At 39.4% G+C, this 18,542-nt stretch overlaps 3 protein-coding genes across 7 annotated transcripts; 1 reads left to right on the top strand and 2 right to left on the bottom strand.

The window, feature by feature from the left end:
• Positions 1–3,025: 3,025 nt before the first annotated feature.
• On the top strand, positions 3,026–12,259 carry P5cs (Delta[1]-pyrroline-5-carboxylate synthase). 5 transcript variants are annotated; one of them, XM_077400115.1, is made up of 7 exons: positions 3,026–3,167; positions 3,698–3,860; positions 6,476–6,809; positions 8,975–9,622; positions 9,840–10,657; positions 11,180–11,470; positions 11,653–12,259. In XM_077400115.1, the coding sequence occupies exons 2-7, from the start codon at positions 3,765–3,767 to the stop codon at positions 11,818–11,820; spliced, it is 2,355 nt and encodes a 784-aa protein (XP_077256241.1). In that variant the 5' UTR covers positions 3,026–3,167; positions 3,698–3,764; the 3' UTR covers positions 11,821–12,259. The 5 variants fall into 5 exon arrangements, with proteins under 5 accessions (XP_077256241.1, XP_077256408.1, XP_077256477.1 ...); XM_077400282.1 differs by having other exon boundaries at positions 3,042–3,167; positions 3,744–3,860; XM_077400197.1 differs by having other exon boundaries at positions 3,099–3,568; positions 3,744–3,860.
• A 518-nt stretch (positions 12,260–12,777) lies between these two features.
• On the bottom strand, positions 12,778–16,079 carry U4-u6-60k (U4-U6 small nuclear riboprotein factor 60K). Its single transcript, XM_077400431.1, has 5 exons — positions 15,834–16,079; positions 15,104–15,667; positions 14,624–15,001; positions 13,498–13,711; positions 12,778–13,420 (listed from the first exon to the last, which is right to left on the bottom strand). The coding sequence occupies exons 2-5, from the start codon at positions 15,627–15,629 to the stop codon at positions 12,967–12,969; spliced, it is 1,572 nt and encodes a 523-aa protein (XP_077256557.1). The 5' UTR covers positions 15,630–15,667; positions 15,834–16,079; the 3' UTR covers positions 12,778–12,966.
• An 898-nt stretch (positions 16,080–16,977) lies between these two features.
• On the bottom strand, positions 16,978–17,438 carry LOC143894384 (histone H2B). The gene has a single exon (XM_077400605.1). The coding sequence runs from the start codon at positions 17,373–17,375 to the stop codon at positions 17,004–17,006; it is 372 nt and encodes a 123-aa protein (XP_077256731.1). The 5' UTR covers positions 17,376–17,438; the 3' UTR covers positions 16,978–17,003.
• Positions 17,439–18,542: the final 1,104 nt, after the last annotated feature.

Below are 18,542 nucleotides of genomic sequence, written 5' to 3'. Positions count from 1 at the left end.
CGAACGCGAGGAACACTCTCCTCTCTCTCTCCTTCTCTCATTTTCTACGGGAGACAAAGGGAGAAAGAGCGGAAGATCCGGCGGAAAGGGTAAAAACGAGATAGAGACCAGCGCACGTCGAAGGGGATGCTGCTCTCGCAAGAGGGGGATAAAAGAAAGGCGCTTCCCTTACTTGATACGCTTGATACCTGCCCCCACCCCTCACTCTCTCTCTCTCTCTCTCTCTCTCTCTCTCTCTCTCTCTCTCTCTCTCTCTCTCTCTCTCTCTCTCTCTCTCTCTCTCTCTCTCTCTCATCCTCTCTCTTTCTCGCTCTTCAGCCGCGCGATATGATTCCGCGGCTGTGCAAATTCATGGACGCTCGTTTCAGCGTATCGCGAGATCACGTGATTTCGATCTGACGCTAGCGTCAAGCAAAGAAAGTTGGATTTTCTCAGCTTTAAGCGTTAAAGCCAAAGCAGCGCGAAGACGCCGAAATTTTGACGCTGTTTTCCTTTTCATGAATTTCACGTGACGCCGGCGTCACGTGTGGTCACGCGACCTTCTTGCCGCTGAAAATGAGCGTCGAGCGTCAGCATGAAAAGGCACCTTTATAACCTCACGCTCGTTCAATCGTTTTTTCTCTTCGGCTTGTGTTTTGTTCGATTTTTCGCGCCGATGTGTTGCGTCGTGGTCGGAAACGGCTACGCCTCGTATATGGGAGTTGCATCGGGCTTTCTTATCTGGGAGCTTTAACTCGGCGCGATGGGAACTTAAATGAGTACGTTATCTTTATTGCGAAACGTATAAAATAAACGATTCACAGATCGTGCCAGAATCAAGGGCGCATATATATGAAGAGACGTATACCTCTCCCCGTTTTAAAGCAGACTCAGAATACAAAATTTAATTAAAAAGATGAATAACTGACAAGCAGATAATCAAAAGTCATCCTTTGTGTTGCGTTTGTTTCTAACTAATAAATAATCCTCTTTAGGCTCCTCCGTCACGAGTGGTTTTACAAGCTCTGAAACCTAATAGATAAAATGTACGATAGGGATTGGCGTACATATATAACAGACAAATCGACACCAAGTAAACCATCGAAGGCATTCAAACATTTCCCTATCAATCGCGACAGATCGCTGACAATAACGAGCAGATAGTTCCGCGCATACAATACGTTTGATAATGAGAAGGACGTACTGGATGCCGATATTGGCGCGCGGTAGGACATATTGTGTCATATGATTTATAATCTAGCGTATTATAGATTTGTCGAAATTAACTGCCAGATACACATGCGTGAATCGCACCGTAAACAAGCGTACCTCGCTGCTTTCTCTATAAGAAAGGTACATAACATATAAATCTACGCCACAAAAAGATTCTACTTTGATTGGCCAAATTATTACAATCATCTTAATATCTTGATTATTCGTTACGTAATAATTCTGCGATCAAGAGCATTTGTGATGTACCTACTAGAGTAGGCGTCTTGCGTTCAATACCGATCGAAGTTTTTAGGATATAATATAATGTATCCGCGCAAAACGCAAGTTTGTTCATTAATTAAAGCTGTTAGAGCGAACCTGGTTAATAAATATAAGCTAATAAAGCGGCTAGTAGTAAGACCGTGGTTAAAGGGATTTTATCGAACTCGGACAGCGTCGCGAAGTATTCCTATTGTATACTTTTGTACAAGCTTTCATTCAGCTTGTAAGCCGCTCGCGCGCGACAGGAGATCCTAAAGAGGATTATTTATAAGTTAAAAGTATAGGAGCGAGAAGGATGAATTTCGATTATTTGCTCGTCACCCTTTTTGCTGACAGGTCTCTTCATCAACGAATTCGTTTCGCTGATGGATCGCTTTTACAATAATTTCCACGCCATTTACATACGTATAATGAATTATGCGTTTCTGTTTAGGCACAGGTAATTTGAGCGAATAATTAATTTGATAGGATTAATCGACATTACGCTGACATTATTAACTTTGTTGATAAAACAATAAGAATAATTCACTGGCACATGTGATAATTTGTGGGACACCGCTTATATATTTGCTAAAGGAAATGCATCATATGCGTTATTAGTTTACGTATGAGGGACTCCAAACGTGTCGAAATGGAAATATATTTTAATTTGAAAAATGTTTTAAGTTTATCTCTTTTCTATTTTTCGTTTTTCGTTGCTCTACAGCTGATTTTCCCACGAGGGAAATTCTTTCTCCGTGATATTCACGTTTGTTCTACGGAAACCATAAACGAGCGAAATTTATTTGCAAGAATACATTCTAGTAACGTCTAGCAGAATCATCGCGTTTCGTAAGAGAAACGTGGCTTGGATTTTACGTGTCGCCGATCGAAAGGAATTTTGATAAATTGTGTGCACACACACACACACACACACACACACACACACACATGCGCAAGTACATATTGTATATATAAAGTAAAATATAATATCTCTATCACGTTTTGTATGATGTAATGACACGTGGTAAGTTATAAATCCGATAAGAACCTTGGAAAACACAAGTATAGCGGTGATATATGCTCGAACACTTTAGGTCTCTTCATGCATATACACACACGCGTAGGTATCGCTTTAGATCGCTTCAGATTTTACGTCATGATCAACAATGTTTCGTTTACTGTCGCAATTGTATAAAAATAGGGCAGTAAAGCACACGTATAGGTAAATATGCGTAATGCGCGATTGAAACGCTATTTCGTCGATGCGGTATTCGATCAGCTTTATCGGATGTAGGATCGACTCGCTCGTACGCTGTGACGCAAAGTCGAAAAAGAATGGGCACGTTATCAGCAGCGCTGTTTGCTCGATTCGCAATCTTCGGGGTCGAAGTTCGCTGACGGCGCGGATCGCACAAAGACGATTCTCGTCCGTATTAACTCGGACTTTGCCGTAACCCTGGAACCCTGGCGATTGGAAAAACGTTCGGAAAAACGATCGGGCGCGTGACGCGCGCGACGTCGCGCGTCGCCCGGATCGGTATCCCCGACGGAAGAGATTTCTCCCTCTAGGCTTTCGCCCTGACATGCTTCGCGTTCACTCGACGATGCGTTTCTAATCTGGCCGCGATAACGACGTCTTTCGAAGTGATTTCGCGTAGAAAGCAGTAGTGTGTCGTTGACCATCGCTGCGGCCGCTCTACCTCGGAGACGAGGTACGATATCAGCCTCGTCTCTCCTCTCTCATATCGCGCGCGATCCGTCTCTTTTTATTTCTTTTGTTTTCCCTTTGTTTTTTCCACCAACCCGCGGCAGAATCGGCAAACAAGTCAGAGATCACTCTACTCGATGTTACATTGACATTTTTTTTCCGGCGAGCGGGTCAAGAGACACGGCGGTGTCTCGCGCCAAGTGCGCGCGGAGCGAGACCGACCGTGACTCTTTACTCTTTTACGCGACGCGACGGGTCGCGAGAGTACCCGAGATGTTGAGATCTCGATAACGAGTGAACGGATCAAGTTCCAAGTAGGCTTGATCGATAGCTTGCGTATCTGTAACGTGCAGTCGAACGTGCGCTGACATCTTTTCTTTTTTCCCGTATATTTTGCTACGTCAGGTAAACGACCTTTTCACACGCGACTTGTTGACGTCTTTTAGAATAATAGATAGTCGTTAGATTGTAATTTTTCGGGCGCAAGTTTTTCGAACGACTTCCAATCCCGGATAACTATTTGAGAATTAATAGAAAGAGAAAGAGGGGAGACGCGGGCTGAATTAATCGTGCTTCAAAGAAGAGATACCGGGGATCCGCAATGTACTCAATTCTGCTACTAACGAGGTCCGCCCGGCTCGGTAATAAGCCACGAGGACTGACCTCGTCGTTGGGACCACTCTTGCCGCGGTTAACGGTACGTGGTATTATTATGTATGACTTCGTACTTATTTATCATAATTATTTGTTGTCGGAACGAGTATACTCGAGATAACATTGTACTATTGGAGCAACGCGACCAGCCATAAATTCGAGAAACTGCGATAACGTGGTTTTACACGAGTATATTTACGGGGTCTTGACTATAGGTCGCGCGCGTTTTAAAGCTACGCCGGTACACCCAATATATCGTCTTTCCAAGCCCGTGAAGCATACAATGCCGAGGTGGTTTCGAAATGGTGTTAAGAAGAGTATACAGCGTGGACCGACGTCGTGTGCAACGGAGTTCCATTGCATCGTACCATACCGATACGAACATGCGGTATGCGGTGCAACAGATTGTCCGTCGACGAAACCTTGCAGGCCTCCTGGGAAATGAACGTATTTGCTCGTCCACTATCGTCGAACGTGCATACAAACCTGCGAGTCGAAAAATGACCGATTTTGTCGATAACTGGCACAGTTTACAGGGGGTATCGATACGCTCGTACTGTTACAAGTGTTTCGTGTACTCAAGTTAGATCGTGATAATGTAGCGCGTGACGCGCTGCAGCGATAACGCATAGATGTCGAGATAGATGTTGGATAGACATCGAATGCGTGTAGGTACGAGTCGGATGACATTTATTAGTATAAAATACTAAGTTATAATATATATCGGATAGAGGACAAAACTTGATTTATTATAAATATATGAAAAACGAAAAAGGTAAAGAAAAAGGATAAAAAATTCGAGACTTACCGCTAAAATATTCATTATCCATCTACAATTCCGCATATCTCGGTCGTGATCATTTTATAACGATAAGAGCGTTTGTTATGAGCTAAAAAAAATGAGTAAATAATAAAATGAAGGAGATAATAATATCAATAATAATATAATAAAGCTAATACAAGTATTATTGTTATATCATAAATATTATTCTCTGGAAACGTAATAAATAAAATTATTGTTTTAATCATTCGCTAGTGTGCGTGCATTATATAAATTATAATTAATAAATTTCTTAACAGAGTCAGTAATTACGAGATTTATTAGTGGTTCATTTACCTACGCGTATGTATATATATAACTAAATATACAACGTTATATTATTTCTGGATTTATCGTAGGTAAATCTTCTTTTGCATCATTGTAATGTAAATATCTTTCGCGTCAAAATAATGCCAGGTGTGCGCTTATCAATATTTCCGCAACAAAATTATACGTACCGATAAATTCCACACCACGCATACGTGTGAAAAATTGCACTTCTCTCCGTCTCGAGTAATTACAGCCAGGAACTGATACATGAAAAAAAAAATAGAACGCAAAGATAAGCGGATTATAATATGATTTATAACGCGCAATTGGTAATCGCATAACCGGGGAACATCCCTACCGCGGTTGCAAAAATTACGTTTATGTCACAAGCAATTGTGTTTGTTTTTGTATCAAGAAGACGTACGTTTAAACGCGTGGAAGGTATATGAGATCTCGTCTCGTGTATCGCATTCCTTGTTAATTTGAGTGTATTATAACTGCCACGTGTTATCAAGTTTACAGCGAGAAAATAAGATATGGAAAATCACACAGAGACAGATTGTAAACATCTGATACATTATCATTTCCTATATAAAATTCCTTAGATAATTTATTAATATGAAATTATTTTTCACTAACTCAGTAAATCACTATCAGTATGCAATGAGAGAAAATATCGATATATTCATCTTAATTAAGCTTGTTCTATCAAAAAAGATGCGATGTAAAGATAAAATCTTTAATATTTGTCAAATATGTGACCAGTTCATTTCAGTCGTCCAAACTGGATTAGTTTTTTGATTAATCAACATTTGTGCATGATTGTAAAATAAGATATTATAGATAAAAATTTAGGAAAGATTTAAATAAAACTTGTTTTATATATCGCGCATTGCGCCCGCAATTGCAGACGTTAACGATAAATATTTTATTAAACGTATATAGTAAAAATGATGAATCAGTAACATCGCCACACATAAAGATAAAACAAATGATAATCTTTATGCTTAAATAACACTTTGGAAAAATACCACGCGCCTTGTACTTTGACTAATTCAACGATTACGGAGAAAAAAAATCAGCTTTGCTTACAGACGTAATTTAACTTTAAATATTCTTGCAAACTTTATTAGATATATACCGCGTAAGTATACTCAAATGAATATAATCTAAGCAGCATAAGCTCCGGCTCCTTTTCCTCTCCATTCTCGCTTTAGCGCTAATCTCCACTATTATACTTAGTCTTACATCGTTATAAAACTTCATAATTTCCTCGACGAAGACTCCAAACTTTCCAATGCTAGACTTGTTTGCCGCATAAACGTACAGACTACAGACTACTACATAGTGCAGTGTAAGCATATGCGACAACATCGTACTTACATGTGACAATATTTGTTAGGCAACGATTAATATGATAAACCTAATCTAACCCTAACCTTTTCTTCCCCATTGAAACGATAATTTATTCAAGACTTTATCCCGTGTCTCTTTCCCCTCTCTTTCTTGCTTACAGCTGTTTTCCCTCACCGCGATTTTATCCCATTTATCATGAAAAACTTTTCAAGAGTAATGGCGTGTCGCGAAGGGAGCTACAAACGTCGGAGAGACCACGAAGGCAACAGACCTTTACGGAGCGCAGCGAATTGAAATACGCCCGTCGACTGGTCATCAAACTCGGCAGCGCCGTTATAACGCGGGAGGACGAGCACGGCCTGGCTCTTGGACGTTTGGCTTCCATCGTGGAGCAGGTAGCCGAATGCCAGATCGACGGACGCGAATGCATCATGGTCACTAGCGGGGCGGTCGCCTTTGGCAAGCAGAAGCTCACCCAGGAGCTTTTAATGTCCATGTCGATGAGAGAGACCCTGAGCCCCACGGATCACACGCGGGAACACGCAGGTATCCTTTTTTATTCTAAATTCAATTTTTACCTCGATTTTTACGTTATGCTTGGGAACTATTCCTCTGGTCTGATTATGGAATAATTAATCAAACGATTACTAAGATAATTGGTTATTTAACGTTACATTTTATGACAATAGTGAGAAATTATACTGACAAATTTCCCGCTTGTATAAAAATTAATTGGTGCCGAGATATTAATACCTCTCCGATATTCTTTTCAATTTTATCTCGACAATTTGACGTTAATGATTTGTATCGTAATCTCGTAAGAATGCAGTCTACCTAGCCGCTACAGTTTTACATGCTCAAAGGTTTTGATCATATAAGTTCTCAAGTTCAATTAAGTTGACCTGTTTCATAAGTAATAAACCTTCTTTACTCTTCCTGAGATAAGCCACTAAAACGGCAATGTTGGGCGCGGTAATTGCCGCAGGAGTATACCGTGCCAATTTCATGTTCTCCCGCACACACGTTTGTCCATCAGGCACAATATCTAGGTTGCGACGCACTCGATAGACGTCCGCTTTAATTAATATTTTCATGCACCGATGATAAGAGGCGAATTTCGTACATATATATACGTATACACGGATGAATTATTGCCATTAGCATAATTGAGACCGGAATACGATAATCTTGTAATTTACGTTATTCACCTTTGTGGGAGACCGGTCGAACAACAATAATGTTAAGCTAATCAATAATGTTCTCATAATTACCATTAAGAGTATATACCGTGAGTCCATGTCTACAAAGGTATGATAATGAGGTTGGAAAAATGCGGTATTTATTTTATCAATGTAATTTTCACTCCGAGTAGGTAGCATTATTACACACATTATTTTAAAGCACATGTAATCGTCAGTGTATGGCTTGCATGAAATAGTTAGGATGATTATTTTACATATGTTACGAGACGTAATGTTGTTATTACAAAATGGCTGTCTCAAAGAGCATTACATAATAATATGATGATGGTACGTATGTCCCTAGATAGAATAAATTATATACCTATTATATAAAATGTGTTAACTTTGAAATAAATTTTTTGACGTTAAAAAGATTTGTTTGTAAAAAAAATATTAATTTGAAGCAGCTAACAAAACTTTTAATTGGCTGTGTCGGCGGCACAGCACGAATAATAATTTATTCGTTGCATTATTATTCTCGCATAAAAACGAATATTTCATGGGAGCATTTAATATGCATCGATCCTCCAGGAAGACAATAACTTCCTCAGTAACGAATTTCCTCTCCGCTGATGTACGTGATAGAAATGCTCTATTATTGGTATTGCAATCAAGGCTATTCCTCGATCGCTAACGATTCATTGATTTAGTATACGGTATACGTGTGTGGAGAGCAGAGACAATATAGCATAAACAATTCACAGGCGGAATATTAATATTTTTACGAGACAGGCGAGCGAATCAACCTTGGGTTATTTTAATATCCATCCAGTTATTAAAGAATTACAGAACTACTAAAGATAAATGATACGCGTATATTGTTTGAAGTGTACAGTGGAAAAGAGTAAGAAGTTTCTTCAATAAATTATACTGTCAAGCCGTTGCGAAGAGAGTTAACGAGCTTCTTCTCGAGATGATAAATAACCATTTGAAGATTCCGGAAAGAAGAAACAAGTCGATCGTCCATAAATTCAACTGTCTGTAAGAATACCCAAGCGAAAGGTGTTAACGTTTCGATAGTAGTTTCAAATATCTGTCTGGGCAGCCTGCCAAGTCTACAATGTCCGGTCTGTCTGTCTCTCTCTCTCTTTCTCTCTCTCTCTCTCTCTATATATATATATATATATATATATATATATATATATATATATACATATATACATATATATTGATCTAACACAACTGTCCGACGTTGAATTCCTGTGGGATTCTATTTGTCCTGTGAACCTTGTCGAGTGCATCTTTCGATCGATGCGCACGTTCGAGAGCAATTTTCTTCAATGTCTTGCCAATTGTCCGCCTGTTTTCTTACGTTTGTTCTCTTTCGTTCTAGCGTTCCTCAAAAGTTATTTTTAATTATTCCAAAAATTACCAAGTTGTGCTATAGGATTCTTCGTCCTTGGTACTAGCTACTACTATTTTTTCGAAGAGAAAATACATTGGATAACATATCCTTGATTATTAATGCAGGAACTATGTTAGAACCTAGAGCAGCCGCCGCAGTGGGTCAATCAGGTCTCATGTCTCTCTACGACGCGATGTTCGCCCAGTACGGGGTCAAAATCGCGCAGGTACTGGTGACCAAGCCCGACTTTTACAACGAAGAGACGCGAAAGAATCTCTTTAGCACGCTGAGCGAACTGATCAGTCTGAACATCGTGCCGATCATCAACACGAACGACGCGGTGTCTCCGCCACCGGACGTCGACGAGGAAGTCGCCGGCGGTGGCGGCAGACGAGGAATATCCATCAAGGACAACGACTCCCTGGCAGCCATGCTAGCGGCTGAGGTCCAAGCGGACTTGCTGATCCTCATGAGCGATGTTGACGGAATTTACAATCTTCCACCTTGGCAGGACGGCGCGAGGATGCTGCACACCTTCAGCTCCGATCTGAGGGGTACCATCAAGTTCGGACAGAAGTCGAAAGTAGGCACAGGCGGCATGGACGCGAAGGTCAACGCCGCTCTCTGGGCAATGGATCGTGGCGTTGCGGTGATCATCTGCAACGGCACCCAGGAAAAGGCTATTAAGAGCATCATGTCGGGCAGAAAAATCGGAACGTTGTTCACGCAGGCTGCCGGCTCGTCCACTCCTATCGAGGTGATCGCCGAAAATGGTAATATTTTAACTTCCGACTTTAAGACTGGTTTTTTTTTTTTTTTTTTTCCAAGAATTTTAACGCAAATATATAAGCAAAGATATATATATATATATATAACAATCACGAGATAAGATCGGTTGAAAGCGAAACGCCCATCACATTAAGCTAAAGTTTATTCTATTACTTTGATATTTAGATAATTATATTTGCACGAATGCGAATAAAATTTCAGCCCGCGTCGGCTGTAGAAAGCTACAGGCGTTAAGCCCGGAGGAACGAGCCGAGTGCATCAAAATTCTCGCGGATTTACTCGAGTCCAGACAATCCGAGATTCTCGCGGCGAATGCGTTGGACTTGGAGGACGCGAGTAAGAAGAATCTGGCGCAGGTCCTGCTATCGCGTCTATCTCTAACGCCGGCGAAGCTCAAGTCTTTGAGTTCCGGTCTGCGTCAAATCGCGGACGATTCGTTGAACAACGTAGGCCGCGTGGTCCGTAGGACCAGATTGGCCGACGGTCTGGAATTGGCGCAGATAACGGTGCCCATCGGGGTATTGCTGGTGATCTTCGAATCCAGGCCGGATAGCCTGCCTCAGGTAGCCGCCCTGGCCATGTCCAGCGCTAACGGGCTTCTCCTGAAGGGTGGCAAAGAAGCCGCTAACAGCAACAAGTATCTGATGGTTCTCGTGAAGGAGGCGTTGGAAAAGTTCGGCGCGTCGAACGCTATTTCGCTCGTGTCCACGAGGGAGGACGTGGGCGATCTTCTCTCAATGGAAAAACATATAGATCTCATCATTCCTCGCGGTAGCTCGGACTTGGTCCGCACGATCCAAGAACAGTCTAAACATATACCCGTCTTAGGACATGCCGAGGGTATCTGTCACGTTTATATCGACAAATACGCGGATATTGCGAAGGCCATGAAAATTATCAGAGACTCCAAGTGCGATTATCCCGCTGCGTGCAACGCTATGGAGACGTTACTGATACACGAAAGCCTTATGAGCGGCAGCTTCTTTAGTGACGTATGCAGCATGCTGAAGAAGGAAGGGGTGAGTTAGCTTTCTCCGCTTGAATCCTATATCATCTTAGTTTTTTATTTTTTGAAATTAGTTTTTTTAAGAGGATCAAAGGATCCGCCGCGCCGGTGGTATAAGCTCCGAGAAATTCAAAGAATTATTAAGAATTTAAAAAACTATTTCTTCTCTCAGTTTCTTGTTTCGTGTCGCGCTGCAGTATTTTGTGTACTTACTTCGCGCTCGTGAGCAAAACTTTCATCAAGAACTTTTCACCGGGATTTCACAAAATGTCAGAAGTTTATACTCAAGTTACACTAAAACGTATATATTGGCTCCTTTGAGACGGAATAAAAAAAGAATGGCTTTTTCTACATCTTTTCTTGGAGTATAAACGGAAGAAAATTTTCTATACGTTAATTTAATGTTTCTCTCTCTCGGTATTACTCTCTTATTCCGATCATTTATTAAAACTCTTTCTGATCATAATCAAAGCTTTTATGGTGCATAACATTAATTTTATTACTTCCGGATGTATAACAAAAGAATATTTTCCAGGTGAAAATCAATTCCGGTCCAAAGCTAAGAGAGTTATTGACCTTCGGTCCGCCCGCCGCGAAAAGCATGCGAACCGAATACGGCGCACTCGAATGCACCGTAGAAGTCGTTTCGGACGTCGACGACGCCATCAGCCACATTCATCGATACGGTAGCAGCCATACCGATGTTATTGTCAGCGAGGATACCAGCACAGCGGCGCATTTCCAGAGAGAGGTAGACAGTGCGTGTGTCTTCCATAACGCCAGCACCAGATTTGCAGACGGCTACAGATTCGGTCTTGGAGCGGAGGTAAGACCCTCGAGGCAAAACTAGTATTCTCGTTGAAAAACGCATGTCCTTACAAAGTTACAAAATAATATATGTATATATATAAATGTCCGTAACTTAAAAATTATAGATAAAATAATTTTCCACTGATATGCATATAAAATTATTATCGGGAGATATAAATATATGATTCTTTTTCGAAGGTCGGTATTTCCACAACACGTATCCACGCACGTGGTCCGGTAGGAGTGGATGGGCTATTAACGACGAAATGGATTTTGAAAGGCGATGGACACACGGCCGCGGATTTTGCTGAAGGAGGCACCAGAACTTGGCTTCATCAATCTTTACCTCTCACAGAATCAGCGTGAATCGATTACTTCGAACTTTGTGATCTCGGGATGGCTAGAATCGTTCATAAAATACTACAAATGAGCTTCTTTAAAAGAAAAACACGATACGTATCGGATATCGGGAGATATAACTCGAAACAAACTCACACACAGGCATAATAGACTACAAATAAATTAAATAAAATATACTATCTTATCTAATCACTTTTGATATTGTATATGTACCGAATCAAAATTTAAAATCGTAACTATATCGGTATAATTTATTGACAACGAAAATATTTATGAAATAAGAAATTTTCGCGTTTATGGAATAGGAATAGCTCGACGTCATAGCTATAATAGGCATAATAGCTGTGATACCATTTAGAATAATTGTAATTACCAGATTCATAAACAATATAATTTTCGATATATCTAACAATGAGATATTAATAAATTAATATATTATAAATTATTATAAGCTTAGAGTATGTCACCCAATTTTTTATCATAATCCCAAAATAATAAATATTTTTGTTAATACGCAAAAATATATTCCGCGTACGTAATATCAACAGATTCACTTGAACACAACTGAGAAAATGAAAAAAGTTAAATTACATCTTAAATAATGATTCTCTCTGTTAGTAGAACGATACAAGATTCATAGAAGTTCTGAAGGATGTATTGTCGTTTTCTCAAAATTTCGAAAGTTTGTTAATAACGCAACAGTAGTGAAGTCTTCCTCTTTCGATACTCATTCTGAAATTGCACTCAACAAACCTAGGCACGAGAGTTTGGATCCTGCAGTTAACGCGTTTGTTGAATATAAAACGTCGGCACAACAGCAGTGCGCTATTGAACAGGCAGCTGCCCTAGTTATAAATAACGTCAAAAGTTTATATCCGATTATAAAACCCATTTCACGGAAGACATATTTCTCTCAGAGAACAAAAAATACATTTCCAATATAAACGAAAAACATGTTACATATTTTCAGGTGTATGAATTTTTATAAAAAAATTTGTCATACAAAATTACACAATTATAATATGAAATTAATATGGCAACTTCCACAAAATTGCAATTATGTTATGAACAAATCGGATGCTTCCACATAAATAATTTTATGCAATATTACATTAAAAAATTCTAAGATAAATTTTTATATTGTCTCGTCTTTCATTCTGGGGCCCATAACTTAAAAGTTCTGTCGTACGAACTAGTTGCAATAAATTTATTATCGGGCGACACATCAACGGACATGATTTTTCCATCGTGGCCAGGTAGCATCTTGAGAGGCTGCCATGTCTTGTTGGACCAAATTTTGGCTGTATTGTCGTAAGATGCGGTAACCACGTATTGCCCTTCCGTTCTCTGATACTTGACGTCGGAGAGCAAATTGGTATGCGCTGGTATCGTGTATATGCAGGTTCTCTTTCGTAAGTCCCATATCTTGCAAGCGTTATCCTCGCTCGCCGTCGCTATGTGAAAACCGTTTGGCGAGAAATCGATACCGAAAATTGACATTAGATGACCCTCCATAAACATTATGCATCTACCGGTACGCAAGTCCCATACTCTGCCGAAAGAATCGTGACCACCTGTGGCGCAAACGCTTCCGTCGCATTGAAAACTAAATAAATGTGTAAATACATAAATAAAATAGATCAATATATAAATTAAATAAGTAATATATTCGAGGAAATATACCTAATACAGTGTACCGCTCTAGCATGACCCTCTTGGTGAAGCACTTCAGCTTGTTGCTCCAAATCCCATAATCGCCAAGATGCGTCGTAACAACAGGTGCCGAGAAATCTTCCAGATGGATGAAAAGCTATCCTGGAAACTCTGTGAGGTTCGTGTCCCTCCACTTCCGCTAATGGTTCTTCGCCAGTGCCACCGTTCCACAGTTTTACAGTACCTATTATATATAAAATTTTGGTGCAATCAAATAACATTATCATATAATTTCGTGTAATTTATAATAATATGCGTTTCAACTATCAAGGAATTAATGCCTAAAGCTTTGAGAATTACATAAAACTAATGTAAGGCCAAAGACTTGACGGTTAATCAAAAACTACGGCCGTGAGATCTTCGTCAGAAAATACAAATCTGAACTCATCGAGCCTTCGAAGCTCTGAAGATTAACGTACATACTAATGAGAAAAACAAATGTACCAATTCGACAAAATATTTAGAAGTCTACTTAGACAGTATAAATTTAATTGAAGATCGTACCTCGAGGAAAAGGGGAGAAAAAGTTCTACACCATTAGGTATGCAGAAGGGGAATGGGCAAAATTTGGGGAATAAAATTCATAGGTGCCCTACCATTGTACAAAACGGTATTACTAACCAAGATTGACATACGGTTCTTCAAGCTGAACGATCCTTAAACGCACAGAATTCTTGTGACACAAGATGTCACCGACGAAAGAACTGACAACGAAGAAAGACAAACTGATGACGACGATGATTGGAATCAGTCTTTTCATAAGACATGTGACCCTTAAGATTCATTTACACTCGGATTTATTGAGAGACAGGTATGAAAAGACATATGAGAAGGAAAGTGGGGCCACACAGCTTACATATCCTATGTTACCGTCCTACATTTGTTTGCAAAAGATACCTGAGACTACCTTGAGCCCGAGGAATTAGAAGAAAATGAACAATTTCATAAGCCTGATGCATAACATTGAGCTGGGACTGACAATTTAATCTAAAAAACCAGTGGAGAGTCACAGAGAAACTTCTCAGACCTAGAGACTTAATCGCATCCGCTATAGCACTACTGCTATGTACCATAATTACTATAACAATATGCATACCATCTGCCGCACAAGATGCCAGCACGCAAGTTTGTCCTGCATTATCACCTACCACATCTTCGGTTATCGTAGCTTTTGGATGAAAAACAATACAGCCGACATTACAATCGTGTCCTTGTAAAGTGCGCAACAAAGTACAGTCGGGTACAGACCATAACTTGCATAAGCCTGACCATGAAGCTGTAGCGAGGATTTTTGAATTAGGGCTGAACTGGCAAAAGGAAATGGGTCTCCTGTCACCGATTTGAGAGCAATAAATGGTTAATGCTTGCAACTTCTTCAAAAGTTCTTGTCTTTTCGCCGTTCGAGTTGCAGCTGGCAATAGTAGATCTTGCCTTGCCTTATCCAACCGTGCCTTTGCTCTGGGCAATGAATACGCTGTAAATATATACAAGTTAGACAACGCTTACGGTACAAAAATAATAAAGATTTGAACCGTTAGATTTTTTATAAGGATCAAATCATATAATTATGACTCACTCGCTATCCATGACCGTGCAATTTGCAGAGAATCTGGACCCTCGTGGTACCAAGTTGACTCCGTATCCTTCTCGATTGCGTGAGACGGTTTTTCTTCCTCTTCGTGTTTCTTTTTAATAGCGTCCTCCCCCACGCTGGCTAACAATTCTCTTAATCTCGTTCTTCTATCTGCTGGACCTTCTCCAAATAGACAAATTGGCTCACCCAACTGTCTCAAATGTTTCTTTACTTCAGAGTCGTCCGTAGAAACGTTAATTTGTCTGGCCTTTTTCCTACGTTCGAATTCTTCCAACAGTGCCTGCCGATCTTTGGACATTTCGTCCTCGAGCTCCATATACTCGTTTGAGATATGTACATTTCCCCCTGAGGCAGACACATTAGCGACATCGTTCGAATTTGCGATATCCTTTTCTTCATCCGCAGTTTCGACGGCGGCTGCAAGTCGCGCACGTTCTGCCTCCTCCAAAGAGCCATAATGTACAGTTTTCTGTTTCTTCACGTAAACCAAATCCTCGTCGTCAGACATTTTAAGAGGTTATGCGGCACGTCCTCCGTTTTATTTGGCTACGAATATATCATACAGATTATTATGATTATTAAAACAAATTTACGGATTTCAAATTAACCGAAAGATACCGATTAGAATATTATCACAGATGCATCAAAAAGCCTAGGCAAAAATCTAACCTAATCTGGCGCATACGCATATTTTATTACTGATAATACTTACGTTACATGTGATTATAACTTAACGAATAAGTTCGTAGTTGCTTGCGATACTTAATATTTACGCGTATTTAAAAAATTATCGCAATATATGCGTTTTTCAAACGTTTGCACATCGTTTCAGCGATATTCAATCACACTACTCACAACACTAGCATGGTCCGCATGCGTCTGCAAACTCTGCCTCTGCAATTTGCATTTAGCTCCAATTCCTTACCAAACCTTTACACCAAACAAAATAATTACAAGAATATAATGTAAAAATGCATTTGTAGTATCACGGCTTTATTAAATTATTTTATTAATATCTTAAAACCTTAAAGAAATCAATACTAAAATAAAATAGTCTTTTAATGTAAATAACGATACTTCAAATCAATAATCCTGTATGTAAATTAGTTCATATCCTTTTAAATATTTTTATCTAAAGTACGCATAAAAATAACAGTGATTGTTTTGCTGGTTCATAGTAGTAACCTGGCTTACTCGACTGGGTTTGGGTCGATAATGGTCGATAATGGGTGCATTCAGCGGAAAAAGCAACGGTAAAGGCTCATTCTTTAATATGATTGGTTCTTGCCTTTCTTACCGGTTAGATTAAATATTTTGATAATTTAATATCAAATGTTTGAAAATATTAAATCGAGTTTACAAGTCAGATTACTACTATGACCTAAGAAATTTAATATACCATCGTTATGGATGAGAAATTTTGAAATGTACATATGTATAAAAAATTTTCAGCCAGCATCAATATGTATATTATTCTGTATTTAACTTGTATTTCTAGTGTCCTCAATGTTTACATATACTTACCGAACAAAAGATTGAAACACGGATTTTGGAAGAAAATAAGAATACTGGGAATGACAAATGAACCCGTTGCCCGCATTAATTTCTAGGGATCGATCTTTAAAAGAGAAGAAAATTACAAAAAGAAACAAATTTACTAAATTTCGACAAATTAAATCACAGTTACTCCAAGTGAATTACAAGTATAAATCTCATTTTTCTCGTTTCATGATACAAGTACGATCGAACTCCTGATTAAGAAATTTGAACGTCTTGCTTTTACGGAAAACTTAGAGAAATAATATAAACTTTTCCAACCAAGAGATCATCCAATGTTACGAGATAATTGGTGGCCCTGAAAAGGGCCGGTTTCTTTAATAATTCACTTGGAACTCGTGAATTTGGTGACCGCCTTTGTTCCTTCACTAACGGCATGCTTCGCCAACTCGCCAGGTAGAAGAAGCCTCACGGCAGTTTGGATCTCCCGAGACGTGATGGTAGAGCGCTTATTGTAATGAGCCAGTCGCGACGCCTCGGCGGCGATGCGCTCGAAAACGTCGTTAACAAAGCTGTTCATAATGCTCATAGCCTTGCTGGAGATTCCAGTGTCGGGATGAACTTGCTTCAACACCTTGTAAATGTAGATCGCATAGCTCTCCTTCCTCTTCTTACGCTTCTTCTTATCGGTCTTGCTGATGTTCTTTTGAGCCTTTCCGGCTTTTTTCACCGCTTTGCCGCTAGCCTTTGGTGGCATGGTCAATCTTCTTGAAAAAGGTCTTCGTACGTCGAATACGCCGCAGCCGCAGCGAACGAGCGAACTCTAGGATCGAATGAGCGCTATTTCTCGAAAAACCGTGTTTATATAGCGAAGAGTGGCAACAAGGATGCACCAATCACAGACGAGGAGCGCTCGACTCCTGCTTTGCCGGAACGCTATTGGTCGACGCTTGCGCTTGCGCTCGAGTAGGATTCGCGTTGCTTCTCGCTCCCTCGCTCTTTCGGTTTCGGGGTATAAAGTTATCTTTTTTAACTTCTTTAATGAAACTCCATTTTTTTTTATTTAATTTATTAATATTTCACGATTCATAATAATTAGACGGTGGCCAATTGGCCCAATTGCACATTTTGTCCGACAGATTTTATGAGAAAAACTTGTAGGATTGCTATTATACCCCAGAGAGAGCATGCTTACTAATTTAAATAAATTATTTAATTGCCAAATCTAACAAGTAATATAAAGGACAATATTCGGTGCGTCAAGAAGTTAAAAAATTTAACCGTTCTACATACGAAGGATGTGGCTTCACCTCTCGATACTATTTTTATGCCACAATTATTTCTAAATTCATCTAAATAGTAAATCTCTCCCTTCATCCCTCTACACGGTAGTAAAGTTTTAAGAAATAAGAATTTTCGAATTCACGACATTTTCTTGTTAAGTAAGTAACATTTTTGCAGAACGTCGGCTGACGCTGAATAGCCAGAATAGCCCTTTAAGAAAACAACCGTTGGCGTTGGGAAGCTTTGTACGTAATACTTATCGTTAGAGGCAGATTCAGTTTGTATGCCATTGAATAATATTACATTACATTTCATTATCACGTAAGTAAATATTCCTTCTCGTAATCTATACTTTTCCTCCATAATCGCAAAATCTAACGAAATCAAGCATAAATCTGCATCTTTCAATGAAAGAGTCGCGTCTCCAGTTTTTATCAAAATTAGAGTTAATATTTTTGTTCGATATACAGGAATTTTAATTATATAACGGTGAAGCATATTGTGTGTCCATTATTACTAGTTTTTATATTAATATGCAAATGTTTAGAAAAAGTCGAATTGGGAATTTTCATAGAAATAACAAACCTTAAATCCCGTTTTATTTAAATTTCTTATAATGGAGATTATTACGATTCTTTAT

Source organism: Temnothorax americanus, unplaced genomic scaffold (assembly GCF_048541705.1).
Source record: "Temnothorax americanus isolate GAGA-0224 unplaced genomic scaffold, ASM4854170v1 Scaffold1, whole genome shotgun sequence".
Classification (NCBI taxonomy): Eukaryota; Metazoa; Arthropoda; class Insecta; order Hymenoptera; family Formicidae; genus Temnothorax; species Temnothorax americanus.
This window is presented reverse-complemented; position numbering and strand designations above follow the sequence as displayed.

What these genes read in the sequence shown, in the direction of transcription:
- P5cs (XM_077400115.1), top strand. Translation starts at nt 3,765, where the DNA reads ATGTACTCAATTCTGCTACTAACGAGGTCCGCCCGGCTCGGTAATAAG. An exon ending in CGAGGTGATCGCCGAAAATG is followed by an intron (nt 9,623 to 9,839) that starts GTAATATTTTAA and finishes ATAAAATTTCAG; the next exon opens with CCCGCGTCGGCTGTAGAAAG. An exon ending in GCATGCTGAAGAAGGAAGGG is followed by an intron (nt 10,658 to 11,179) that starts GTGAGTTAGCTT and finishes AATATTTTCCAG; the next exon opens with GTGAAAATCAATTCCGGTCC.
- U4-u6-60k (XM_077400431.1), bottom strand. Translation starts at nt 15,629, where the DNA reads ATGTCTGACGACGAGGATTTGGTTTACGTGAAGAAACAGAAAACTGTA. An exon ending in TGCACGGTCATGGATAGCGA is followed by an intron (nt 15,002 to 15,103) that starts GTGAGTCATAAT and finishes ATATATTTACAG; the next exon opens with CGTATTCATTGCCCAGAGCA. An exon ending in GGCATCTTGTGCGGCAGATG is followed by an intron (nt 13,712 to 14,623) that starts GTATGCATATTG and finishes TATATATAATAG; the next exon opens with GTACTGTAAAACTGTGGAAC.
- LOC143894384 (XM_077400605.1), bottom strand. Translation starts at nt 17,375, where the DNA reads ATGCCACCAAAGGCTAGCGGCAAAGCGGTGAAAAAAGCCGGAAAGGCT.